The 24,460-nt window shown below is 49.8% G+C and overlaps 8 protein-coding genes across 8 annotated transcripts; 6 read left to right on the plus strand and 2 right to left on the minus strand.

Annotated features, from left to right (window-relative positions):
* Positions 1-26: 26 nt before the first annotated feature.
* On the minus strand, positions 27-832 carry HETIRDRAFT_378607 (uncharacterized protein). Its single transcript, XM_009543137.1, has 5 exons — positions 733-832; positions 591-667; positions 504-538; positions 330-440; positions 27-274 (listed from the first exon to the last, which is right to left on the minus strand). Exons 1-5 carry the CDS (start codon positions 733-735, stop codon positions 249-251), a joined length of 252 nt encoding a protein of 83 aa, XP_009541432.1. The 5' UTR covers positions 736-832; the 3' UTR covers positions 27-248.
* A 663-nt stretch (positions 833-1,495) lies between these two features.
* HETIRDRAFT_407149 (uncharacterized protein) lies at positions 1,496-3,345 on the plus strand. The gene is made up of 3 exons (XM_009543138.1): positions 1,496-1,537; positions 1,582-1,586; positions 1,678-3,345. Exon 3 carries the CDS (start codon positions 1,896-1,898, stop codon positions 2,913-2,915), a length of 1,020 nt encoding a protein of 339 aa, XP_009541433.1. The 5' UTR covers positions 1,496-1,537; positions 1,582-1,586; positions 1,678-1,895; the 3' UTR covers positions 2,916-3,345.
* Positions 3,346-6,631: 3,286 nt separating this feature from the next.
* Positions 6,632-8,477, plus strand: HETIRDRAFT_437988 (uncharacterized protein). Its single transcript, XM_009543139.1, has 10 exons — positions 6,632-6,946; positions 7,002-7,022; positions 7,075-7,345; positions 7,398-7,452; positions 7,513-7,655; positions 7,712-7,787; positions 7,839-8,013; positions 8,078-8,094; positions 8,152-8,298; positions 8,352-8,477. Exons 1-10 carry the CDS (start codon positions 6,703-6,705, stop codon positions 8,352-8,354), a joined length of 1,152 nt encoding a protein of 383 aa, XP_009541434.1. The 5' UTR covers positions 6,632-6,702; the 3' UTR covers positions 8,355-8,477.
* A 1,104-nt stretch (positions 8,478-9,581) lies between these two features.
* HETIRDRAFT_305248 (uncharacterized protein) lies at positions 9,582-10,322 on the plus strand (the record flags this gene model as incomplete). Its single annotated transcript, XM_009543140.1, has 5 exons — positions 9,582-9,643; positions 9,714-9,775; positions 9,830-9,918; positions 9,987-10,139; positions 10,197-10,322. Coding segments are annotated over 5 exons (492 nt in total), but the record flags the coding sequence as incomplete, so codon positions are not given.
* A 457-nt stretch (positions 10,323-10,779) lies between these two features.
* Positions 10,780-11,803, plus strand: HETIRDRAFT_413857 (uncharacterized protein; the record flags this gene model as incomplete). The annotated part of the gene is made up of 3 exons (XM_009543141.1): positions 10,780-10,829; positions 10,879-11,065; positions 11,120-11,803. 3 exons carry the CDS (start codon positions 10,780-10,782, stop codon positions 11,801-11,803), a joined length of 921 nt encoding a protein of 306 aa, XP_009541436.1.
* Positions 11,804-12,070: 267 nt separating this feature from the next.
* HETIRDRAFT_378614 (uncharacterized protein) lies at positions 12,071-20,899 on the plus strand (the record flags this gene model as incomplete). The annotated part of the gene is made up of 47 exons (XM_009543142.1): positions 12,071-12,333; positions 12,395-12,637; positions 12,702-12,819; positions 12,877-13,228; positions 13,286-13,387; positions 13,438-13,742; positions 13,858-13,900; positions 13,962-14,002; positions 14,059-14,259; positions 14,327-14,467; positions 14,571-14,907; positions 14,959-15,264; positions 15,315-15,345; positions 15,400-15,412; positions 15,468-15,642; positions 15,696-15,748; positions 15,807-15,972; positions 16,041-16,170; positions 16,223-16,412; positions 16,462-16,511; positions 16,563-16,664; positions 16,720-16,836; positions 16,943-16,976; positions 17,028-17,142; positions 17,201-17,218; positions 17,270-17,328; positions 17,383-17,422; positions 17,473-17,657; positions 17,708-17,869; positions 17,930-17,935; positions 17,985-18,184; positions 18,231-18,475; positions 18,527-18,646; positions 18,700-18,824; positions 18,882-19,103; positions 19,157-19,204; positions 19,266-19,459; positions 19,520-19,607; positions 19,675-19,699; positions 19,755-19,882; positions 19,939-19,978; positions 20,030-20,088; positions 20,150-20,205; positions 20,267-20,321; positions 20,393-20,584; positions 20,657-20,795; positions 20,872-20,899. 47 exons carry the CDS (start codon positions 12,071-12,073, stop codon positions 20,886-20,888), a joined length of 6,051 nt encoding a protein of 2,016 aa, XP_009541437.1. The 3' UTR covers positions 20,889-20,899.
* A 430-nt stretch (positions 20,900-21,329) lies between these two features.
* Positions 21,330-22,533, minus strand: HETIRDRAFT_437990 (uncharacterized protein). Its single transcript, XM_009543143.1, has 5 exons — positions 22,319-22,533; positions 22,241-22,268; positions 21,967-22,178; positions 21,870-21,914; positions 21,330-21,757 (listed from the first exon to the last, which is right to left on the minus strand). Exons 1-5 carry the CDS (start codon positions 22,522-22,524, stop codon positions 21,442-21,444), a joined length of 807 nt encoding a protein of 268 aa, XP_009541438.1. The 5' UTR covers positions 22,525-22,533; the 3' UTR covers positions 21,330-21,441.
* A 163-nt stretch (positions 22,534-22,696) lies between these two features.
* Positions 22,697-24,057, plus strand: HETIRDRAFT_469678 (uncharacterized protein; the record flags this gene model as incomplete). The annotated part of the gene is made up of 5 exons (XM_009543144.1): positions 22,697-22,804; positions 22,874-23,197; positions 23,253-23,403; positions 23,485-23,568; positions 23,655-24,057. The coding sequence occupies 5 exons, from the start codon at positions 22,697-22,699 to the stop codon at positions 23,846-23,848; spliced, it is 861 nt and encodes a 286-aa protein (XP_009541439.1). The 3' UTR covers positions 23,849-24,057.
* Between the last annotated feature and the right edge of the window lie 403 nt (positions 24,058-24,460).

A 24,460-nucleotide genomic window follows, 5' to 3' on the forward strand; every position in this document is an offset into this window, starting at 1 on the left:
CGAGAGTATCTGCTCACACACGCCATCGTGATACTTTGATGACCTAGGGGTTACAACATAGCGAATTTTGAGAGAAATGTAAAGTGGGCGACTCAAGCGGGCGGCTAGCTCCAACTAGAACAGCATTTCACGGGATATGAGGGCATGAACTGAAAGCGATGCGAAGAGCGTGTGTAAGGGTGATGGCGGTGTATGCTAGCGACCGAAGTGCGGATGCAGATAAGGTAGATATATAGCAAGAAGGATGTTTAGTTCTTCCGGCGGTATGAGCTCCCTGTAGATGTAGATATGATGAATTCTGTCACAGGAAGATGAAGGACGCCACGCACCCTCGGTCAGTCTCGCTTTACCACCAGTTGGCTGGCACAAAACACTAGCGCATGCACCGCAGATAACGACAGTTTGAGCATGTGAGAAGACAGTCGTGATGGCGAAGCAACCTAGATCGTAACGAGCATTCGTGATGAGCTAGCCGACCAAGGTATGTAAACAATGCGATGTACCTGGGCACTTGACGTCCATGAAGTACGAGTTCGGGCTATACCAACGACATCAATTTCAAACCTTGACCATTTTAGTCCTCTCCATACCTCTGTACAAGTCTCTTGAGCTTGTGAGACCTCTTCTCGTGCTCAGCAGAAGGGTTGAGAAGGTCGACAGCGAGAGTCTGTACGCAGTGGGCGAAAAGTAAATCGACATGGATTCTGCCCCTAAGGGATTGTATCACTGCACCATATTTGTAAAGAATGATCTTTTGAAGGTTGGGCCTGGCTTTTGCACGAGATGGAATTTGCGGCGAGGACAAGATTTTGAAGGGAGCGCTGTGAGCGACAAAAGGAAACGAACGCTTATTGGACTCGTCGGTATGAAGATTAGAGTTAAAGTTGAAGCGGACCCTCAAATTATGGTGGCTGGCGGTGGCGGATGACTTTGCTACTGGTCTGTATATGTTGCATAGCCTTGTGTGAGGCCTCGATCGAGACTGTGCCTTGTTGACCACTGGAATTATGTTGTATTCGTATAACCGCTTCGTCTGCTCTCGAGGGATTCAGAAATGTACATTCGTTCTGATGTACCTAGATCTTAGCGGAATCCGGATACATGTGCAAGTCGTGGAAGAAGATCTCTGATACACTATTGTTTTTGAGGGCTGTGATTGTTGAGAAGCTTGGGGACGTCCACTTGTGTAGATAAAGCATGGAGAGCGTAAATGCATCAACACACGGGCTGTGTTTATGTTGAGGCGAGCAGCAGAGAAGAGCGTACAGAGGCTATTGTTCAGAACCAAGAACACGGCCACGTGATATGAGGCATTATTGTATCCGAAAACGGCAACAGGATGCTTTGTTCCTTGGCCGCCACTTTCTTTTGTTTTCTCGCTGTAATGCCCCAGAAGGCGTTCACAGCCGACGCTCTCATTGTTTGTCTCTAGACGCCCATATGGCTCTCTTGTATAAGTACTCCTCTCTAGTTTCTTCATCCTCACCAGGGTTTCGATCGATCCATCTCTCTCCTACTCCACTCAGTTCCGGTTGAGGTATGTCCACATTGCCCAGTCAATCGTTGCAGAGTCTCTTACTGATTGTCGCTTATTCTACTCTACGTCTTCTTGTACTCCAGCTTGTTAGGTGAGCCTATCAGCCGTTTTGCTGTTATCCTAATGCTGACTATCCATACTAGAACTTTTATCTTCAGTGTCGATCCAATAGTCCTCTACTTGCAACACATTCGATCTCTGCATTCACGTATTCCATAATTACACCCTTATTCGACGTCCTTCACGTACTCACTCTAGACTCTTCTGCGAGCATCTCCCGCACATTTTCATCGCCGGTCGATCACGTCCATTTATCCAACCTTATCTCAACTCAGCTTTCATCTTTCATCCATCAGTCATGGCCACTTTCACCACTTTCACCACTCTCACCACGTCCCTCCCCGCCACCCTCGCCCATGCCATCGTATACATTCTGCGCCCTCTCGTTAACCGTTACCCCGCGGCCACTCTCCTGAAGTTACAGCTCTCCCTCGAGGCGAACTTGACGGCTCATTGCGCTAGATCTTGGGTCCCCACCGATCCTCTCCGTGGCTCCGGACGTCGCTGCCTCACATTTACGACTACGCAGCCCCCTCGCCCCGTTCACGCCTCCTGCAGGGCTGCCAATGTCCAATGGTCGGAGTGGATAGCTGCGCTCGGCGGTCTTGAATTCGACCTATTCATTGACCCTGGTTGTGTCTCAGTTCGCTTCGGCAACTGGGGCAATGGTCAGGTCGGCAAGCTCATCACAATTTGGTCAGACGAATTGGATTTGGCTGCAGCGGCAGCGAAGGTTCTTTTGCAGGAGCAGTCAAGGGTGCGGGAGAATGCGTCGATGAAGACTTTCGAACAGGAATTGCTGCAATTTGACGAGGACTCTGAAGAGGAGCTTTTTGCCATCCTCGCCGATGAGATTCGTCAGCCTACACGGTTGACTCCAGTCTTCGGCTCATTCCCGAAAATCGTGTCTCCCCCAAAGTCCACTTCCCCTGTCTCTGCAACTTCGAACCATTCCCGGTCTAGTTCTCGTTCGTCGAACTCCAGCTCTGGCTTGACTTTTTCATCTGTCGACACGTCCTCCGAGTATGCTTCCTCTGTCACGACCATTTCATCTGTCTCCACCGAGAAGTCTCAACTTTCTCGCCGTGAGCGAGCACGCCAGGCTCGTATCTTCGTCGACTCCTCCAAGAACGAGGTGACAAATTACGACGGTGGAAAGACGACAGTCCTGACTGGCGGAGTCATGCTCGGAGCCCCCGCAAGGATGAAGCCCGTTGCTCCTCCTACCCCCAGCGGCACAAATTCTGCCTCAGTTGCGAAGCCCCGTGTTGGGCACGGCCCCAGCTCCAGTTCTAATTGGCGCTCCCTCCGCTGTTAAGCGCAACGACTAGTGATGAGCGGTGTAAACACCCGTTCCTCCAATGTCTTCTCATTTACGACTTATTGATCCGGTGCAGCGCACTCGACGCACATATCACGAATGGACCGATCGCCTTGACATGGCTTTGATCATCTACTGTATTCATTTATTCTGTCAACTGTTTAATCCGCTGTATCCACTTCACCAATCAGTCGGCGATTACCCCAGTGTCTCATAGGTCACCATTGTGTAGCATTTCATCGTACTTTGTGTCGAACACTGTTATCTTTCTCCAATTTGTAATGTATGCATCTGCTAATCTCTATGCATTCTTTCATCCTGGTTATATTTGTCTCTTTCATTCCTTGGATTGTCTCATTAGCCCGTATTTGCTTTCTTTTTTTGTATGTCTATTTGTTGAAAAAAAGCTGCCTCCCTCGAAAAGTGCATGTTGCCTCAGCTTTGTCAAGTTATCCACCTCACTCACTAGACGGGGCGCTCTTCAAGCTTGAAGCTTGAAACTCATACAATATATCTTCGGTAATCCTGCACATATCGGAGCTCGTCTAACAATCTATCTTATCGTGGTCTTGACAGCTGTCTTCCGTGGAGGCCACCGGTCAGCACTAGGGGTTATAGTCTTGTACTCGTGCCTGCGAGAAGTGTTTGAACGGCAATTGCCGAGCTGCTGCAATGGCACTTTTGAACATGGCTGTATGTTAGCATACAGGCTAACATACAGCCGCCATGTTCAAAAGTGCCATTGCGGCAGCTCTGCAATTGCTGTTCAAACACTTTCGCAGGCACAAGTACAAGCTTGGTGACGGTCAGTGATTGGAGTCTGGAACTAGTCTAGATGGTAGGAAGATATTGACTGACTTGGACCCTTAGGATGTCTGTCTCCAAATTCTCCTGTTTACCACCCTTTGAAGGTCTTCAAACACAGAATTGATCATGATGCCATCTAGTGGAGGAAATTGACCAGTATGTACTATCCCTGGACCATAGTTGAATAGTGGACCAGTAGTCATCAGGAATCTGGCTGCCGAGACCTAGCTTTCACTAGGTCCACTAGAGCTAGAAGTATCTAGAGATAGCTAGTAATGACTCAATATCTTGGTGTCAGTCTGTATAGATAATCCAAGCTTGATCCTTTCCAAAATGGGATAGTGACTCTAGTTGAGTCTTGCGAGGCAAGGCAGACTCTCGAGACATCACTATCTATGACCAGAGACAGCTCTAGGATTATCAATTATCTTGTAAGACAATAGTGAGCATAATGAAAAGCATGGGATACCTTGCTTATTATTGCTCTTTACTCAATCTGATGTTTTTGAAAAAAAAGTCTGAAATTATCATGATATCGGTCTTTACAAACTATACTAGAGTACACTACAAGATTGAAGGCCCTCTGCATGAGAGTACAGGGCCTGCAATGGAAAGAACCAGCTACACATCAAAGAAGCAGTTCAAGAGCCACATGACCAACACCAAATGTGAGCAGAGGAGAGCACGGGCAAAAACAGCACTAGAATGACGGATCTGTGCTCGTCTTGAATGAGCGCAGGTGGAGAAGGTGATCGGAGGTGGTGGTAAATAGGACGGGCCTGTGCTTATCTTGTATGAGCATGGGCAAAGACAGTGGAGAGCAGGCCTGTACTCATCTTACACAAGTGTGGGCAGAGGTGGTGATGGATGGTGGCAGCAGTGAGATGAGACGAGGCAAGGCCATGCTCATCTTGTACAAGAGTAGGAAGAGATAGTGGATAGCAATGCCAGTGAAATGAGACGAGACAAGGCCATGCTCATCTCGTACAAGCACAGCCAGTGATAGTGGGTGGCGGGGGTGAGGCAGCACTCATCTTGTATGAGAGTGGTCAGAGATGATGGGTGGCAAAGCTGGTGAGACAAGATGAGACAAAATGAGGCAGCACTCATCTTGGATGAGCATGAGCAGAGGTTGTGCTAGATGGTGTCGATGGAGATAAGACATACCAAGGCTCATGATATATGACGTGGCAGTGGCATGTGCCATCACCATGTTAATGTGTCATTGTGCACGCTGCTCTGTCTCTTGCTCTCACCACCACACACTACTCATAGTCTCATACAGAATGAGTGCTGGCTTGTCATCTCTCGATGGCGCCGCCCACCTACAGCTGCATACTGCCCACACCCATACCCTTAACCTGCCACTGCCAATCTCTGCCCATGCTTGCACAAGACGAGTGTGGGCTCATCTTCTCTGGATGCCCTCTGCCTGTGCCCGTGCCCTCTTGCTGATCCTCTCGCTGCCACTGCCCACTTAGGCCCATGCTCATATGCTCTCGCTGCTGTTGTCTACTTTTGCCTGTGCTTGTCTTTTATGAGTGTGGGCTAACTTGTCTTCTCTTGCCATCGCTGTCTGCCTCTGCCTGCACCCATCTTGTCTTGTGCCACCGTCTATCTCCTCCACCCATGCATAAGCTCATCTTCTTTCATCACCACTGCCAACCTCTACCTTTGCTAGTCTCTTCTTTTTCCTTTCACTTCTTATTATTATTTTGGCACTGACTTTGTAGAGTAGTAAGGCCTGTATACAAGAGCATGTAAAGTTCCTGTTTTGATTACAATTTTATCTGTGATTTTCATAGTTATAATTATAGGATTAATTGGCAGGAACAGGATAAATTTTCTGGGTATAGTCATTATTAGTGTGGTCTATAGAGACTGTCTAGATGAGGAATTCTCTCAAGATTGTCTAGAAGACAGGTATCTTCCAAGATTTGTCTAGAAGTGAAGTCTAAAACAAGCAGAGGGTGATCTAGTAATGACTAGGGAGGCACCACTAGCTGTAAATCACATCTAGTGAGCACTGTCAAACCAGGGTCTTACTTTTGGCCTCTAGTGGTCTAGTGCAGCTGTATAGACCATTCAAGCTACTATACAGATTCCTGATGGTGAACAGCTGCTATATCTTTATTCACACTAGAGTGGCTGTCTTATAAATATTTGGGGAGGCTTACATATGTGTTTAAAATGACTGTGTATTCTTTGAGACTTGTACAAGAAGTGTGTGGAGCAGGAGAGAGAAAATAAAGGGAAGTATGGCTCTCTGCCACATCTAAGAGTCCAGATCCCAAAGATCCCCCACTCTGAACCTCATATTGAAAATAAAATAGGAATAGGAGATATATGTAAGTATACATCCTGTGAAAAAAATCCGGGGGTGGTCAGTAGAGAGCTTATGCTCAAAATAAAACCTTGATTAAAGAGACTCGAAAGAGGGTGGGCAAAGTGACTTCGGCCTTCGGAGAGGTGCAGCTTGCGACCTGCAAGCCGTTGGACTTCTAATCGGCACGCGTGACTCAGTGTGACTGAGTGCTCGGATTAATAGTTCAACTCTGGGGTCTACGCCATTTTTCGAATCTCCCTCCTCGGTCACTGCCCGACAACCTTTCCTCTCCCTCAATAATTACAAGAAAATCAACGTAGTAAAATTAAGACGCTTTTTCAGGTATGTACATAAATTTAATAGTGGTTAGAGAGGCTGTAGGAGCTAGGCGGCTAAAATGCCTAAACCCTGTTCAACTGTGGTCCAGGGATAGTAACCCACTAGAGCCTGCAAAAGCGGCGTGGGCCGACGTCTTGGGGCTGACGTAAGCTCCAATCTAAGATTGTCGAGACTGTCGACTTGGCGAACTCTGGCGAACTTGGGCATCTGGTGTGTAAAATCCGACGAATCCCTCCGCCAAGTCCGTGATTTCTTTGATAAGTCGCAGCCCATCGTGTACACACTCTTTCTCTCCTTTACACATCCACGACCATGCTACGTCTCTGCTTTGCTCAAAGTCGCCTTCTCGTCCTCAAGCGTACCCTCGCCACACACGCTTCAGTCACAGTATCGAATGTGTCGATTCCGCCCCCAACCAGACACGATTGGTCGAGAGAAGAGATCCAGAATGTCTATGACAGCCCACTGTTGGATCTTCTGTACAGAGCTGCTTCCGTCCATAGACAGCACCATGACCCCAACAAAATCCAGCTCTGTACGCTGATGAATATCAAGAGTACGTCTAACCTGTCAGTCCAGAGCGAAGCAGACTGACATCAAGCTTCTTGCAGCTGGTGGTTGTTCGGAAGACTGTGAGTCTTGCAGCCCTTTGTCGTCATCACGAGTACTGACAGAATTTCGAAGGCTCATACTGCTCTCAATCCTCCCGATACTCCACCCCAACCGAAGCGTCTCGCTTAGTCAACATTGAGCCTGTCCTGGAAGCCGCACGGAAAGCCAAGGAGAATGGAAGCACGCGTTTCTGCATGGGAGCCGCATGGAGAGATTTGGCGGGTCGCAAACGCGGATTTGAGCGCATCTTAGAGATGGTACGCGAAGTACGCAAAATGGACATGGAGGTTTGCACCACTTTGGGTATGTTGACGCCCGAGCAGGCCCAGAAACTGAAGGAGGCGTAAGTTTTCATTTAATCATCTCATCTGATTTCCTATGACATCGTCGAATAGCGGTCTGACTGCGTACAATCACAATCTGGACACATCGCGAGAATTCTATCCGAAGGTATGTTTAATAATCACTAGTTTGTTTATATTGCCAGCAATTTTCATATAATCTCGGAAGGTGATCACGACAAGAAGTTACGACGACCGGTTAGATACGATTTCCGCTGTCCGGGAGGCTGGCATCAGCGTTTGTTCGGGTGGTATACTCGGTTTGGGTGAAGCTGATACGGATCGGGTGGGCCTCATCTGGGAGGTTTCCAAGTAGGTCACTCCATTAGACGTCACGATCGGGCGTAGCATTGACGTGAAGTGTTCAGCATGCCCGAACATCCAGAATCATTCCCTGTGAACGCCTTGGTCCCCATTCCTGGAACACCTCTAGAAGGCAACGAGGTTCGCATCAGCTTCCAGCTATGTTGAAACTCGATAGTGAACGGGAAACAGCCAGTGAAGCACCAAACACTCCTTCGCACTATAGCTACTGCCCGTATCGTCCTTCCCACCACAATCATCCGTCTAGCGGCCGGTAGGCAAACGCTGAGCGAAAACGAGCAAGCAATGTGCTTTATGGCCGGCGCAAACGCCGTATTCACTGGAGAGCAGATGTTGACAACACCGTGTGGGCCTGTTTGAACTCATGATTATCACACGCTTCTGACGCATATTCTTTTCTTGATCCACAGGTTCGCCATGGGACGAGGTATGTGATGTTTTTGCATCTCTTCTCGCACGCCCGATTCGAACATCTACCGTGTAGGACAAAGCCATGATGTCCCGTTGGGGACTTGAGGGCATGCGGAGTTTCGAACAGAGCAATGTGGCACAGAAGGAGGGCTCGAGGCTAGAGACCGAGCGTCCGCCTCCCGCGTCAGGACCTTTGGAAGCGGGATCTGAGCAACAAACGGTGGGTACACATCTATGACCACATGTGTGGGTATCCAATACTTCTTCTCGCAGTGACATATCAGCATCTGGTCACGAGGCAAATTGGGAGAAGCTACCAAACGAAATGAATATCTGTAGACTAGAAAGTATATCGACGAACTCAGACACATGGAGTGGGCAGGTCCACTGAGTTGATTCATTGTTATACGTTACAACCCGATGCTAACCTTGTGTAAAGTATCTTACATTTGCAGGAAGGACGGATCCGGTCACGTCCGGCTCAAATTGAGCGACTCATGCACTCGATCGTTTGGTTGTTCTCCCCGAGTGCCGCCGCCTTCCATGAAGCATATACTTTTGTCATTTGCACGATCCCTCCGAATTGGACACTTTCATTGAAGCGATCATAAGAGGTGCATTTGCTTACTGCATGCCAGCCAACTTCATGTCGCCCAAAGTGGCCGAATTCGACCCCGATTAGGAATCAAAGACGACTTTCGTCTCCTTCCAACTTCCTTCAAATTACCTCAGCGAACTCGTTCGGTTCCAAACTTCGACTTTCGCCATTTGTGCACGCTAGGTCAACGTACGTCAATCTCGTTTGAGACAGGTCAACCACGCACATATGCCAAATAGCGCATCTTATCCACTCCAGGCTTTAACTGTTAGTCTATCGATGGAAACGTTGCTACTGACTCAGGCCGACGTCGCCTTCTGGCTGTTGCTGCTCCCAGATCGACTGTTCAAACGTTTAATTCAGTCCATTAGCTTCCGATGTTTGAGCGAACAGAGATCTCCCCCGCATCCAGCAAGTTATTCCAAAGTTCAGGATGTCGGTGGAGGTCGGTGGTTTCCGCGGCTGAAAGCCGAATAATAAAACAGCTCCACCCCTCCTTCATCCCATGCATCTGTCTTGCGTCATTAACTGCAGGTTTTGGCACAACCTGCTGTTTATTTCCTCGGCGATGTATAATGCTTTACCGATCTTCTCTCGTCCCACGCGTTTACGAGTCTTTAGCCTGGCCATGTTTGATTACTCGTTCTTTGTATTCTAGGTCACCAACGCCGCAGAAAAACAGTAACCTCACGCTTCCTTCCCCCTATCACGTCGCAAATATTCGGCCTCCTTCTGAGTGAGTTTTGTTGACTGAGACTTCACATTCAATCTCATTGTATTGTCTCGTAGTTATCTTGCAGTCTGTGTACAGGTTGTCTCCATTGGCGTGAACGTTAATATCCCAATGGTTGCGTGTGTTGATTCATATCTCAACATTCTCCTACCGCTTAATAATATACGATATCAGTCGCGTCGCAATCACTGACTACCAGGGATCTGTCGTCCTTGACACGTTCGTCCGTCCTACGTGCGTTGTTTTCATGCGATACCCCATTATATAAATCATGCCGACAGCTTTCCATCATCCCATGCTTCAGACAACCAGTCACAGACTATCGTTATCAAGAGACCGGTTTGCAACCCGCCTATCTCGCGAGTGGTCCGTCCATTGACTCTCAATCATCCTCTTTGAGTTAGCCGACACTCCCCGCAGCGCCTTACTTTCATACCGTGCAGCAGCGAGTGATGTCTTTGATCCAAGAGAAGATACTAATCGGATACGCCCTCTGGCATTTCTTTTCTGTATAGCCTATTTCCTCTTCGAGTCCTTAGCTTGGTATCTGATTCAATATTCTATGTTGGTCCCCAAGGTCTTCGGCATTGCCCATCCTGCATTAGACACTCGCGACGTCGCTATTTTTCTTCCATTCCGTCGAAGCCTCCAATGTCGACAGATACTGCCGCTCCCAATTCTTGTTAATCGCCTTATGGGACGGAATATTGGTTTAGGCTATGAACACCCAGTACGTTCTTTTCAAGATTAGGCAGCCGTTAATTGAACGGCTGAATGATATGCTCAGGTAGAGAATGCACGGGCCGCCCTTGACCTCTTTCGTACTTGTCAGGAGCTCTGGGAAGGGATCATCGACTCGGGATCCTGGCCTTGCACCTTGCCGCCAGCTGCATACGCCAGCTGTTTCTCTTGACATATTGTTTGGCTTTGAGACGGGCCATCATATGTCTTCCATGACACATTGAGCTTATGATCCTGTGTTCTTATCAGTCTAGCTTGACCAATAAACATTTTCGGTAATGTCAATGAAATTTGGGCTCAGGCCGAGCCTCAAGCTCTTGAGCTCTTACCTAGGCTTAGGCCTCGTCTCTACTGCGGACGTGAACAGAATCTGTTGTAAGTCACTGCAGGGTCCTATGATATTTGCAGCTTCCCGCAGCACTGGTATTTATAAAACTGAACTTGATTACATAAGCTCTGATGGACACTAAGGTTAGGGTTCACTGCCAATGCGCTCAAGTCTCCCCGTTACTTCACACTAGTTGCATTCTCTTTCCACCATGTCTATCAATATGGCAACAGAACATCCACAAAATCATATGAACACAAGCCAACCACCATCACGACCCTCAACAAGTCATCAGCAGCCAATGTACACGACTGGACACAAGCGTCCTCTTGGCTATTTTGAAGAGGCTAGGTGAGTATTTCTCACGTGCTTAGAAGCAATGCATTGATATCGTGCAAAGCTACTTCACAGCGCCTTCAAATGACAACAACTCGTGGTACTATCCATCTCGAAGCCTTGATATGGAAGAGGAAGACGCGTCGACGAGCGCGACATTAGGCAATTGGGGGCGTAAGATGATGAAGGATGCGAGATGGGCACGTAAAGGGAAGCTTTCTGCATGGGGACCTGGGATAGAGGACTGGGAGGTGTGTTACAACTCATATACATCGTCAACGATGGGATTGACTGGGTGAACAAAGGCAGAGGACCGTGCTCGAAAGCGTCTCAAACTCCTGTTGCCTTCCGAACGTTCCCCTCCACCGCCAATCCTTCCCCATCTCCGCTCACCTACTCCACCACTCACAGCACCTTATCCCATGCCTAATCCACAACATCTCAATTACTCATCATTCGTCATGAACGTGGCCGTCACGCAATCTTTCCGCTCTCACCTACTGGAGGATTTAGAGCGCGCAACGAATGGCCTCATCGAGGGTGAGGCAAAGATGAAGCGCGCATTCGGGCGGCTATGGAAAGTTCTCAGTGAGGATCCAGACCGGCCAAAAAACGGTGCCACTGTCGTGCCAAAGCGTGAGGACGAGGACGAGGACGCAGATGCACAGAATAGGAATGCGGGGAGGGTCGCGCGCGCCCCGGACCTCGCCCCACCCACCCATAAGCTCTTTATTATGAATTATCCCAATGGTCCGCCTGTGTACGAGCCGTCTCACTTCGCGATTCCACAAACGCAGTTGGACACTCTGACGAAGTCGCTCGCGACACTGCGGGAGTTGCAGGATGATGGAAGGGAATACGTCGAACGATTAGAGGAGATAAGAGAGGGGCTGGGTGATGTTCGTGCGCAGCGAGATGCAGTCTGGAAGATGGTGCGGACGAACGCAGTGAGAGAGTTGCAGAATATGGCGACGGAGTCTACCATGTGAGGCGATCCACCACGAGTCATCCGAGGGTGTTCCGACAACATGTACGATACTGTAATCGCCATTTTTTGCGCCGGTAATATCCCTCGAAGTACTCGCGCGACTTGCGGGTACCATTGTGGTCATAGGGGTGGGATAACTGTTTCCGCCTTGCCTGATGCGGCAGCGTCATGCCGATACGCGCCACCATCAGCTTTATATCCTCCAAGCCCCTTTCTCTTCTCTAATTTTTTCCATCTCGCTGTCTTGCGCTACTCCTCTGTTACACCTATGACCTTCCCTGACGTGTCCGTACTGACCCTGGACGATCCGGGACCCAGTGGTGTCTCTCATTCACTTCAAGATGATTTCGATCATACAACGGATCCCTACCTCTTAAAGATCAAGTCCTATGCAAAGGCATTGCCGTACTCCATTGAGTCGAACTCGAAGATGCAGGACATGCTCAATTTCATCTGTATGCGCATCGTCCAATGCGTTGAAGCCAAAGATTACGATCCCGGTTTCTTGCAGTGGGACAGCATGCTCACATAGTTTGTCTTTTGGCACCCCTCTAAATCAAGCGTAGACTGACTTTGCTGGTCAATATTTTAGCTGGTCCTACCTCAAATACCCTATCCCCAAAGAGAAGAGGATAATGCTTGTTCTGCTTTACTTCAACCTCTCCACGACGCCGGGAATGCCCCTGCACGTCGTCGCCACCTGCTCAGACGCTTTGGACGTCCTCACGAGATCAAAGAAGAAACTGTCCATTGAGGACCTCAGGCTGCCGTGGCGCCCCCTGTTTGATATTCTAGTGCATGATCTGTTCCTGACCCGACGCCAGTTCGAAGTCAGGTGCGTCCACGCTCGCTTGTGGGCTCATGGAAGAATGAATTGTCAATGTTGCATGTGTCTGTAGTCAAACATCCTATTACGCTGGCTTCATCGCTGCCACTGTGCGGAAGTTCTTTCATCCTGCTGCCATCGATGAGATGCTCGCAACTTTTGTGCCGATGATCAACGGAACCGACTTGAATGTATGTTTGTGGCATTGAACCTTGAGCACATCTGTCTCTCACAATGACTCCCTACAGAGTCTCTTAGTATCACAGTATTATATGCTGACCTTCCTTCCCCAAAGCCATCCCCAGTCCTACCTCCCCATGCTTTTCCGGCTATGGGAATCTGTCAACTCCTACATGTATGATGAGCGGATGCTTCAATTTTTAGCACGTATCACAGAGATACACTTGGACACTTCCATCAGTGATCCGGCCAAGATACAAGAGACACCGGATGATGCCCTGTCGGAAGGCGAAGCCCGCCCCAATTGGCCTCAAGATGACATCAAGCGCGGAGGTTTGTGGACGGGTCTCATCAAAGATGTCGGTATCTTCACCGAGTATGATTGGCATTTCATCATGTGCAAGTGCCTTGCCTCAATGGGTACGTCTTGACCTATTAATACTGATCCAAAATATGGACTGATATTCCGTTTCTCAGAAATACCCTTGGCGGACTCTGGTTCTCTTACTACAGGTCCATCCGCGGATAACCAGGCAGGATTCGAGATTGGCCGTCTTCCAAAGCCCACTTGGAGAATCAGTGAGTTGAAGTGATGTCCTATAAAGTCAAAAACTAACTATTAGATGTAGTCTCACTAGCGAGAATCATCGTATATTCAATGTCCCCTGACGGCCTTCCACATGCTCCCTCAAATGCTCCGACTCCTTTTATGACACCACTAGCCTCGGGCATGAACACCCCCGGAATAGGCACTCCCCGCTCCATGATGAACGGTAACGTTGGCGATTACTTATCTGTGCATCTAGGCAAGGTGCCGCTTCCAAGCTACAAAACCTACGTTGGAGGATCGAAAGCCCTGGATTCTCTAGTAAAGCTGATCGCTTCAACGGAGAGCTTCTTTCATCCATCAAACTCCGGAGCCTGGACTGCTGATGTATGTATTGTCTACCTCCTATTTATTAAATCGTTCATCGTGTCGTTTCTGTGGTGTGGTGTGAGAACTGGTTGAACACGACGCGAATGCTGATTTGATGGTCTTCGACATGCAGCTCAGTGCATTCATCAAATACGTGGCATATGAGTTTAACAAACGTAACACGCCCTACAAATTCGTCGGTCTTTCCACAGTGCTCACACAGTTGCTTATTATCAGGATGGCACGAAGAGCAGAAGCCCGAATGCAAGACGCCAGTGGTTTGTCGCAAAGTCGTTATATCATGCCTTGTTGAGGGCTCAATCATATTCCACAGCATCGCCGGCTGACGGGAGAGATGAAACGCGAACTTGTGAAGTGCTTCAGGACCGTGGCACTACTCGCAATGTTCTCCGAAGATTCTATGACGGTCACCAATATCTCGAGCTGCCTGAAGTGGATGAGTCTCATGGAGCCGGATCTTATCCTTTATCCCATTCTAGAGAGAGCAGTCCCGTCATTGGAAGCTCTCGTCGAGGTACGTGCAGCTCTTGATGCAAAGTAATTGAAAATGTGCTCATGCCTGAGTGCTTTGGGACCAACAGACTCAGCGCACCATAGCAGTAATCAAGGCATTGGGTGCAGTGGCGCCTGCTCTAGTTTCCCGAGAGGTTCACTATCCTGGAGCGAAGCATTTGATATCCATTCTTCAACTCTTGCTTCCTGGGATCGACCTCGTGAGTCCCGTGTCAACTTCCAGAAGTGACGTCAATCATTAAGCGCATTTTCAGAACGATCCTTCTAAGACAGTATGCTAAATATATTGCTTCTTCTGCTGCATGCTGACAGTGTTCACAGCTATGCACCACAACATTCCTCATTGAGATCTCTCAGTATGTCAAATTTGGCGATCTTACGTCTGTAGGAAATACACTGTCCGCCGATATGGATTCAAGAATGCCAACCTCATCAGAAGTGTTTCACGGTATCAACGGCATTCCGACGATCTCTGCAGAACGCCTCACGGATGGTCAGATGAACGGCAGCTCTGCTTTGACCATGGAAGAAGAGGATGCAGTACTCAGAGAGACCACAGGAGAGTTTCCCGACTGGGTCGCCAGCTTTATCCGGCGTGTGATTGTTCTGTTCGACAATCTTCCGGAGGAGGCCGGCGGCGAAACGGAAAGTTTGTATCTATCGTGATATGCCCGTTCTCCTCTTCTGATATATTTTGCAGCTCAACTAGTTGACGCCGTGACCAACGCCTGCAGTCAAATATGCATTCACCTTTCGGACCCCCTCTTCGATCTCGTACTTAACATGATCTTCGACTATGCGAGCACGAACGTGCGACCAAACGCGGTGCGCGCCGTGCATCAGCTTGTTGAATGTGTTGCGAATGCGAACCCCGCCAAAGCGCTAGCCAAGTTCTTGCCGTTTTGTGTCAAGAACCTCTACTTTGAACTTGATAACGGCGCTAGCTCTGTGAGGACTACGTCCACGTTCTCTACACCTTTGCCATCTGATGCAACCTTCCATTGGAGTAAGCGCATACCTTCCTCCTAAGGGTCTCATCCTGATATACCATTGTAGACTTGGCGATTCTCCGTGGTACAATGTTCAAGTGGGTCGTATGCCTATTTTCCGTACGAGATTAACCCTTACAAATTCTTTTCAGTGATGGGAAGGCGGTATGTTGTCGACCAGTGTTACGTGCAAATCGGTGACGCTCATGATTTTAAATAGGTCCTTAAATACAAGGACGAGCTATTACCTCTGTTGCGTCGACTGCGAGACAAGACGTTTGCCAAGCGCGGGTTCTCTTGGAGCGGGAAACTACTCTCCAGCCTTCTCCTGACATTAACGCACACCTATCCACTCGAAGATAAATTTGTGAACCCCGATGAGTGGAACAGCAACAGTGCGTGCCTTCGCATGGTGAACAATAACGGATCCCAAATATCTTCCCTCTAGAATTCCGATACAATCATCACCTCCATTGGGGAAAGCTGTACAAGGCGGAAGACGTCACAGTTCGTGTATCTTGACTTGTTTCTGCTTCATCTCATTGAAATCCCTGCTCAGGTTACATGGCATGTGCCCGATGACGCGGAGATAGGTTTCGCACTTGATGTTTTCAAGGAGATAATTGAACCCTCGCTCACGAAGTTGGAAGGTTTCCTCGATCCTGGCAAGTTTCTGAAACATTTGCACGCTCAGCAGCTTCTAATAGCTTCTCTCGACAGGGGTCGTGCGTGACAGTGTATGGCGTAATGATTTCTGTCGGTTAGTGTTATTGATGTCTTTTGCGATGTATAGGCATCACATTGAAGGGGCATCGTAGCTGTCTAAGTTTCGTTCGAAACGCTTTTTCAGGCACTCCTACTTTGGTCAAGGAGGCTATCTCGAAAGAAGATGCCCAACATGCCCTAGCCACAACAGATCTCTTGTGAGACCTTTGTCATCTAGCCTATGGATATACAGCTTGCTCATATTCACAGGAACGAGATACCGGAGATGATCGCGTCAATTGATCCTCTCAACGCCGGATTTGCACTTTCCGATCCAGAGGATCCTCGACTGCAATATTACCGAAATTTACGCATACGATTTGGCAAATTCATGCACGCCGCATCAGTCTCTCTACGTCAACAAGGGGAGGAAAACACGGTCGATGCTGTTTATCTTCTTGTCAGTAGTGCGATGCATCTCGATTTTTTTTTACTGAGCCATCTTGTAGATTCAATCTATACGTACCTTCATGCTCGATTATGGAGATAGCAAAGACAGGTTGAGTCAATATCAACCGCTGTCCTCGATACTCAACTTATCTTGTTTTAGCTATTACATGCAGCTAGATCGATACGCGTCTGAACTAAACTACGCTAGGCAATACGCGGGGCAGAAGGCCTGGCCGAGAGCGGTCTTCGTGCGCAGAGCACGGTTGGTTCTCACTTTCAACGCGGTGTTTTACTATCTGATACGACCAATCTGGTAGGCTTTACCACGCAGCTCGTCTTAGATGGAATTCGATCGAAAGGCGACGTGGTCCTGTGGAAGATGATCTAATTGACGACGTTGTTGAGTGGTCTATGTGGCAATATGCGACTGGTGTGTTTTTTTCCCCTCACAAATAATACCTACTGATTACTGTATACAGTCAGACAGTATGTAAAACCACATTTGAGTACAGAGATCCATTTTAATTTTTTATGCGACAGGTCTAGCCAATCGCTATTGGAGGCACTGTGCGGAGTAAGCAAAGTCTATATTATTTTTCGTTCATGGTGCTTATGATAATCCCAGACTTACGATGGTATACGTCGCCGGTGCCTGCCGCGCATCTATGAGGCAATGGAGCCTGGAACCGATGATGATCGAATGAAGGGAGCTCTCTGGACACTCAACATGAACGCTTTTGGTGATTTTTTTGGTCGGCATTGATGATGGGCATGACTGACCCAAGGTTTTCTCTGCAGTCAAATACGCTATAGCAGGTCAGCGATCAGATCATCATGGTGAAGACCGAATGCTAAAGAAAACAACAGAGCCTACTCTGGCTGCCGACCTTGCCCAAAAGATTTTTGGATGTCAATCCAATGAGAAGGTACGTTGATTTCGCACAATTCATGACACTGTCAGTGACGTTCGTTTTTGCAAGTCTTCAATACAAGATTGTGTCTCGGCTGTTTGTGAAAATGGTGCGTTTCTATTTGTCCTTCTATAACAATCTGTATAATCGTCTTCGAAGCCATCAACAGTTTTGTGGAGCCTTGTTACTTTGTATTCGACATTGAGCATCCTCCACTGAAGCGACAAGTAGAAGCTTTCAAAACCGTATTACTTAGTAGGAAAGATCAAGATCTCGTCGTTTCTAGGTGCAAAGAAGAGCGCATACAACGAATTCATTTGCACAACAAAGGCATCAGGCAGACAGTGCGTTTCAGATCACTTTCGAATCAATACCGATTCTAATGAGAATGCAGACGTCTGTCATTCTGGATGTCGCTCGATCACCATCCACGCACTGGCGATATGCCATCTTCGCTGTGCGATGTCTACGGACACTCATTCGACGAGACGCCCCGATGTCTGGTTCTCACTTGCGCTATTTTCTGGACAAGACTCATGATGATCACCCCTCACTGGTGCGTAGATGCGTAGATATTGTTCTTTCCAAATGTTATTAAGTAACATCTGTATTATAGCGCTACGTAAGTTTATCTGATGATTTTTGTGATGTGTATTCATCATGGACAATAGTATGCTCAACGTGCAGTGATGAAAAGTCTACGGTATATCAAACTTCGAACTTTTGCTCGTGGGCCAATGGATCTCGTGTTCGAGAAGAACAACAATCTGCTGAAACGGAAAGTCTCAATAGTTAACCCAACTCACGAGTTCACCGCCGAATTTCTGGAAGCGTTCAAGCAGCCTTTTGATCTGGACTTGAACCCGGAAGTGTAAGAACTTTTCTTGCTGTAAAAACAAAAACTCATCATCTTTTAGAATGTTTGTGGAGAGGGTGGATTCCGGGTGGGTGGTATGGGGTTCGACACTGTCTGGGTACTCTGCACCGCATATATCCAATCCCATCTTAAAGCCGTGGGAAGCAGAGAGCGAAGATGCCATTGCCGCTGTTCGAGAAGTTGCGAAGGATGCAACTTATTGGAAAAGCCTTTCGATTCACTTCACCGCAGAGACACACGCAGAATCGGTCACATCTGATAACATTTCCTCCGTCAAATCAATAGGTCAGTGGCCCTAAGTTCGGTACCATAGCATGTTTGTTCATATTCTCGTAGTTCAAACTCTTGAAGACGAATCGTTTGAAGCCCTGCAGACACTGATAGAGGAGCTCATCTCGAACACCGACCAGAACAAACAGCGGGGGGCAGCAGAGCTTCTTGCCGGACTGCTCAATGGTATGGGACGTTTTGCGTTGTCTCGGCCGGAGGGCTCAAATACTTGTCCATAGGTGCCAAGCACTGGCCATTAATCAGTCAGAGACGACTTTGGCACTGGGCGATGCCTCTCATAAAAAATACAATGAGCACCAAGATCAAGACGGACACCTTGCCTATTTGGACTTCATTTTTAGAGGTTTGTTTCATCTGATTGAGAGTGCTGCCTGTCTTACGCATATTGTTCGCATCACAGTACATGTTCTATCATAGGGATCCCCGCCGATACCAAGCCCTTGTCGACTACATTATCGAAGAGTTTCACCTAACAGACTATAACGGCGAGTCGTCACTAAACGCTGTTAAATCGTTGTCTTTCTACCGGGCGTTCTATGAGGAAGAGAGTTGGAAGTTCTCTGCCTGGGCGGATGAGGCCATTGATCGTGTTTGGCCCGAAATTTCCAGCGAACATGATGAGGTTGGTAAATGCCACTGTAAGTCTGGGACTACTCATCCTCATTTGGCATATAGGTCCGCGCCTATGTTAGTGAACTGATAGGGTTCGTAGACAAGGTCAAGGTGCGTGTTTCCCTGGGCATCTCGCACGATTTATCCTCATATCTTCTTTTTTTGCGTGCAGTGGCAACCCAAAAACTCCGACCCAAGCGCCGAAGCCTTCGTCCGTGAATGCCGGACGACATCAGTAGATCTGGATATTATGGGTATACGGGCCTCGTACCATCAAGAACGTATCGCCGAGCTCGTGAAACGCTTCCCTCAGTGGCGAGAAGAGCGCTTACCGGGTGCCCGTGCATTCCAGTCTACTTATGACAAGTGAGCCTTTGGACGTTCATCTACTGCTTCGTGCGTGACGAAACAATTTCTTATCTGCAGGGTCGGGTTGACAATCTGTCGATGGCTGTTCCAGACAGTACATGACATAAATGCTGTCTCTGTTTTCGATTACATTCTTCCGCTCGTGGTACGTGGCTAACGGAACCAAGATCTGGAGATTGCAGACCCTTGCTTACACTTTTTTTCTTTTTTAGCCTGAGCTGACACGCTTTACGGAAGGTATGCCCTTCTATTCATCCTCAACAATCATTGACACTGATGGTGAATCTACCAGTCAATGACAATGAGGAGCTTGTGTCACGCGCTCGTTTATTGCTCGTACGGATGTGCGGTGTGACACCGCCACGACCGCTCATTGATCCCATCCTCGATGCAATTTTCAATGTCATTCAGAACTCACCGGTATAGTTGTCTAGTTCCTGTTTTTTTTGACAGCTGCTGACCTTGAGGGCGCTCAGTCATGGAAAGTCCGCTTGCAGGCGCTGCCTTTGGTTCAAGGTTAGCACGCGAAGACTTTTTCGTGAAGTTCGATTAATTATTGTGCGATAGTGTTTTATTTCCGACAGGTGCCATTGATCAGTGATAAGAAGATCACAGAGATTCTAGAAGTGCATTGCGAAAATTTCCATGACGTCTCATTTATGTCGCTGATCACGCTTGGCTGCGCAGGTTCTCTGCAAGTGCCTCGACGATGAAGTTGTTGAGGTCAGAGAGATGGCAGCAACGTGAGTATGATTTGTACAGCAATGGGCGTGTCGATGGTTAGCTAATGAATCTGGGTTACAGAACACTGTCTGGTGTCCTCCGTCTCTCTCCCCGACGGAGTCTCCTGAAGCTCAAGGTGAGTCAACGCATTCCAATGTTCTTCTACTGCGTTTGAGACATCGTCTGCCTCGCGGCTGTGTCCCACAGGAACGGTTTGTTCGCCTCTTGAAGCGCTCCGACCTTCCCAGCAGGCAGTCTCCCGTTTACAACGTGGCCGTGCGCCAGCGCCACGCGGCAATTCTGGGTATATGTGCGCTTGTCGATAGCTACCCTTACACGGTAGAGCGGTGGATGCCGGAGTTGCTGACGAGCGTGCTTGCCGAGCACACATATGACCCTGTAAGTCGCTTCAGCGATGTCAGTGCCGACGAATTCGCTGACGCCTACGGCCCCTTGCAATTCATATAACAGATCCCGATCTCGACGACGGTCCGCAAGTGCGCGAGCAACTTCAAGAAGACGCATCAGGATACCTGGCACGAGGACTCGAAGCGGTTCAGCGAGGATCAGTTGACCGCGCTGTCGACGTTACTGACGGGCTCGTCTTATTGTGCGTATTTCCGTGTCCTTTCATGTAGAATCAAGCTGATCAACACGCTATTTTTATGCTGGCAGACGCTTGATAGGGGAACGATGGGAATGATGATCAGAGCCGGGCGCGGACTTTTTCAAGGGGCTGCCAGGACGACGTGCATGAAGAATAAACTATTTAGGACTCGGACCTTCGCATGCGCAGTATCTAAGTAATATATGTAAGAACTTTAATATTCTTCTCATCTTGTCTTTCTCGCCTCGTCGTGGTCTTTCCCCCCCTTTTTTTGACACGCCTAGCCAATGTATTCAGTGCACAATCCTCAAGTCCCAGATTTTAATGCGTGGATGATGTGTTGTTGGACGTAACACCGCTACCTGGACCATATAAAATCCCGGAATGAGAATAAATGAGAGAACCGAAGTTTGTATGCACGGTATATATCATTCTTGGTCCCGGTCACGCAGTGCGACAGAAAGAAGTCCCGAGCAGGGGCAGACCCGCTGCTGTTATCACACGAAGCGGAATAGGGGAGGAAAACAAACGAAAGATGCTATGAGTAGTAATGAAAAATACGGGGCGATGACCAGGGCAACAGGCACGATGTATGTATGTATATGCGGTGATTAAGAGGGAGAAAAGGCTGCGGTCGTGGCGGGAGAATCTACACCGAGAGATGGGGTATCGAAGACGATGGACCGCGGAGGACACTCGCGGAAGTGGGGCTGAGGGCAGAGGAGGTGGGGCTGAGGGCCGCAGACGAGGACGACGGGCGCAGTGTCGAGGTTGAGAGCGAGGCGAGACGGGAGCTAGAGGGCGAAGCGAGGCCCTCTTCGATGTCGGGGGCGGCGAGAGAGGGCTCCGTCGTCTCCATGCCGTTCGCAAGGCCTGCGCGGGAACCGGCGCCGGGGACTCTGTCGATGGGCGCGTTCAGGCGGTTCTCGTAGCCCGACTTGACGCGGTTGTTCGATGTCGACTCGCTGTTTCATACGTAAACGCGTGCAAAGAGGTATGCAGGAGAACGGTTTCACGGGTCAGCGGCGCGTGGGTGTACGGGGCAGGAAGGAGGAGGGGGAGGGGGATAGAACGAACCGTATTTCGGCGATGAGGTCTTCGACCGCATACCATGCGACGCCGCTGAATGCCAAGCCGCGCCACCAGCCCCATGAGGTCGCCGGGCCCGATGTACGCGTGAGCGTGGAGATGGTCGGTGACGGGAATTTTGGAGTCGCGGAAGGGCGGCGTGATGAAGCCGATATGGAAGTTGGAGTTCGGGGTCTGGAAGGGTACTGTCGCGAGGGGAGAGGGCTGGAGGAGGGGAGAGGAGGGCGAGAGGAGGGAGTTGAGGACGCGGATGCCGATGTCGCGGAGGGAGGCGAGGAGGGGGAGGTCGCTGGACGACTGGGTGGGTGCGGGGCCTACTCAGGGCTATGTGGAGTGGGGAGGAAAGAAGAGGGACGTACGAGGGTGTAGAGGGAGGGGACGTGAAGGCTGTGGGGAGATGAGGAGGGCGGGGGAGAGGGGAGAAGAGGAGAGCGCACTTGAATGCAATGACAACGTGGCCCTTGCTCGACACAGGATTCGCCTTTTCGCGGTAGGCAGTGAAGTTCTCGTCCCGCCACAGGATCTCAGGCTGACTCGCCCGCTCGCGAAACGACGTCGGCGACACGGGTGAGTCCACCTCGGATCGCTGGGCGGCGGAGACGATGCCGCACATTGGGCATCCTGGCTTTGGTGTGAAACTCATCGTAGGCAGGTGCTGTTGTCGTCTTCGTCGTCGTCGTCGTCGTCGTCGTGGAGAGGGTGGGTTCCAGGCGTCTGAGACCGTGCTTGAGCGGCCAGTAAGTAGAGCGGCTGCTCTCAGCTGCCGACGGCAATCGACCCCCACCCTCATCACGTGCCTGTCTTCCGACCCCCCCATGTCCGTCCCCGACGACGACAACGCCAGGTCCGCCATCCTTCGCACCTTCGTTGCGTTTCGCGAGGAGCTCGATGACTATAACGACAGACGTGAGCGGCTCATCAAGGTCCGTTGTTCTTCCCATCACTCCCCGCGCCTAATCTAACCGTCGCTTGGACCCTCCTTGGACTCGCAGAGCAGCCGCGATATCACAAACCTCTCCAAGAAGGTCATATTTCTCCTGCATCGCGTCATAAACACCGATTCTGCCTCAGACGATCGCACCCTCTCTCTCCACGCAGCACAGGAAGGCCGCAAGAAGCTCGGCGAGGTCCAGCTCCTCTTCAAGGCCATGCGCCCCGAGCTTACCGGCGACCGCTTTTGGCGCTACCAGCACAGCGTCTCGCCCGGTCTCCAGGAGTACATCGAAGCCCTCAGCTTCGCATACTACATCGAGCACGGGATGCTCATCACGTACGCCGACGTGCAGCGCTCTCTGTCCGACGAAGAAGACGGCCTCGTGAGCATCTGCGTCTTGTCTGCCGGTGCTCAGCACTCATCGTCTACGGGCCCAGTACTTCCCGCTCCCAGTGTCAGACTACCTGCTGGGCGTGTCCGACCTCACAGGCGAGCTCATGCGCTTCGCCATCTCCTCCATCTCGAAACGCGGCCCGGGCCGTTCCAAGGCCTCCGAGGTGAGCAGCTTCGTGCGAGGATGCAAAGCCGGTGAGCCGGCCCGTTCTTCATGCGACCGTGGACGCGCGCCCTGCACTCGCTCACTTGTATGGACTGGCCGATTTGGCGCAGACTTCGATGGCTTCACGCCGCACGTCCGCGAGCTCTCCAAGAAACAGCACGTCACCCAGCAATCCCTCCTCAAGATCGAACAAGGTCAGTCCGGGCCCTGCTCTCCGCCGCCTACCCATCCGACTAGCGCCATCCGTCTTGCTCTCGTCTCTTCTGACCCTCTTTCCTAGCCGCCTACACGATCACCGTGCGCTCTTCCGAATATGACTTGCCCCCCGAGATGCTCGACGACATCGTCGGGCGGCACATCTCACGGTTCAGCCACGGCCATCCGGCCGACCGGGGCACTGACTATCCGTCCTCTTCGCGCAAGCGCCATCGACATGGTGGCGACAGCGACGACGAACGTGACCTTGACCACTAAAAATCATGAGTCGGAGGTCCTCCTCCAAAAACAAAAGAAACAGCAAAGCAGAGACAAACAACTGCAGGGCCGAGATATAGGTTATTCGCCTCTCCATGCATTGTACATGTGCACTAGTACCCTAGGCTCAGTCAATTTCAGACCGCGTCGCTTGCGCCGGTTTTCGTTGATTGAGTGTTGCGAGGATGATAATTACATTTCATTACATTCCGTGCAGAAGCTGCGTAAGTGCGCGTGAGGGACAAAACACAGGACAGAGGTCGTAGCAGCACGTGTATTTCGTAAATCATGTAAGGGAGGAAGAAAAAAAACCGACAAGGTACAACAGAAGTACAACAGATAACTCGACAACAACAGACAATAGCCTCGACGGATCAATCCAAGGGCTAGTAGAACAACAACATGAGAAAAAACAGACCGACCGTGGCCTATGGAGCAATAGAACGTCTACAGTCGTACATCTCTGCCGTCAACATCATTCGTGACAGCGGAAGGCCGATCGAACGCGGCATGCGAGCACATCCAAGAGGGCGCGTGCAGAGCGCGACGACCAGCGCCAGCTTACTCGCGAGGCTGAGACTCTCGATGTCTTACAGCGACTCTCGTACATAG

Source organism: Heterobasidion irregulare, assembly GCF_000320585.1.
Source record: "Heterobasidion irregulare TC 32-1 unplaced genomic scaffold scaffold_01, whole genome shotgun sequence".
NCBI lineage: Eukaryota > Fungi > Basidiomycota > Agaricomycetes > Russulales > Bondarzewiaceae > Heterobasidion > Heterobasidion irregulare.

What these genes read in the sequence shown, in the direction of transcription:
- HETIRDRAFT_437988 (XM_009543139.1), top strand. Translation starts at nt 6,703, where the DNA reads ATGCTACGTCTCTGCTTTGCTCAAAGTCGCCTTCTCGTCCTCAAGCGT. An exon ending in CGCGAGAATTCTATCCGAAG is followed by an intron (nt 7,453 to 7,512) that starts GTATGTTTAATA and finishes TAATCTCGGAAG; the next exon opens with GTGATCACGACAAGAAGTTA. An exon ending in CACCTCTAGAAGGCAACGAG is followed by an intron (nt 7,788 to 7,838) that starts GTTCGCATCAGC and finishes AACGGGAAACAG; the next exon opens with CCAGTGAAGCACCAAACACT.
- HETIRDRAFT_437990 (XM_009543143.1), bottom strand. Translation starts at nt 22,524, where the DNA reads ATGAGTTTCACACCAAAGCCAGGATGCCCAATGTGCGGCATCGTCTCC. An exon ending in TCCCCTCCCTCTACACCCTC is followed by an intron (nt 22,179 to 22,240) that starts GTACGTCCCTCT and finishes GCACCCACCCAG; the next exon opens with TCGTCCAGCGACCTCCCCCT. An exon ending in GACCATCTCCACGCTCACGC is followed by an intron (nt 21,915 to 21,966) that starts GTACATCGGGCC and finishes CTTGGCATTCAG; the next exon opens with CGGCGTCGCATGGTATGCGG.
- HETIRDRAFT_407149 (XM_009543138.1), top strand. Translation starts at nt 1,896, where the DNA reads ATGGCCACTTTCACCACTTTCACCACTCTCACCACGTCCCTCCCCGCC.
- HETIRDRAFT_378607 (XM_009543137.1), bottom strand. An exon ending in CATGGACGTCAAGTGCCCAG is followed by an intron (nt 441 to 503) that starts GTACATCGCATT and finishes GTTACGATCTAG; the next exon opens with GTTGCTTCGCCATCACGACT. An exon ending in TAAAGCGAGACTGACCGAGG is followed by an intron (nt 275 to 329) that starts GTGCGTGGCGTC and finishes CTACATCTACAG; the next exon opens with GGAGCTCATACCGCCGGAAG.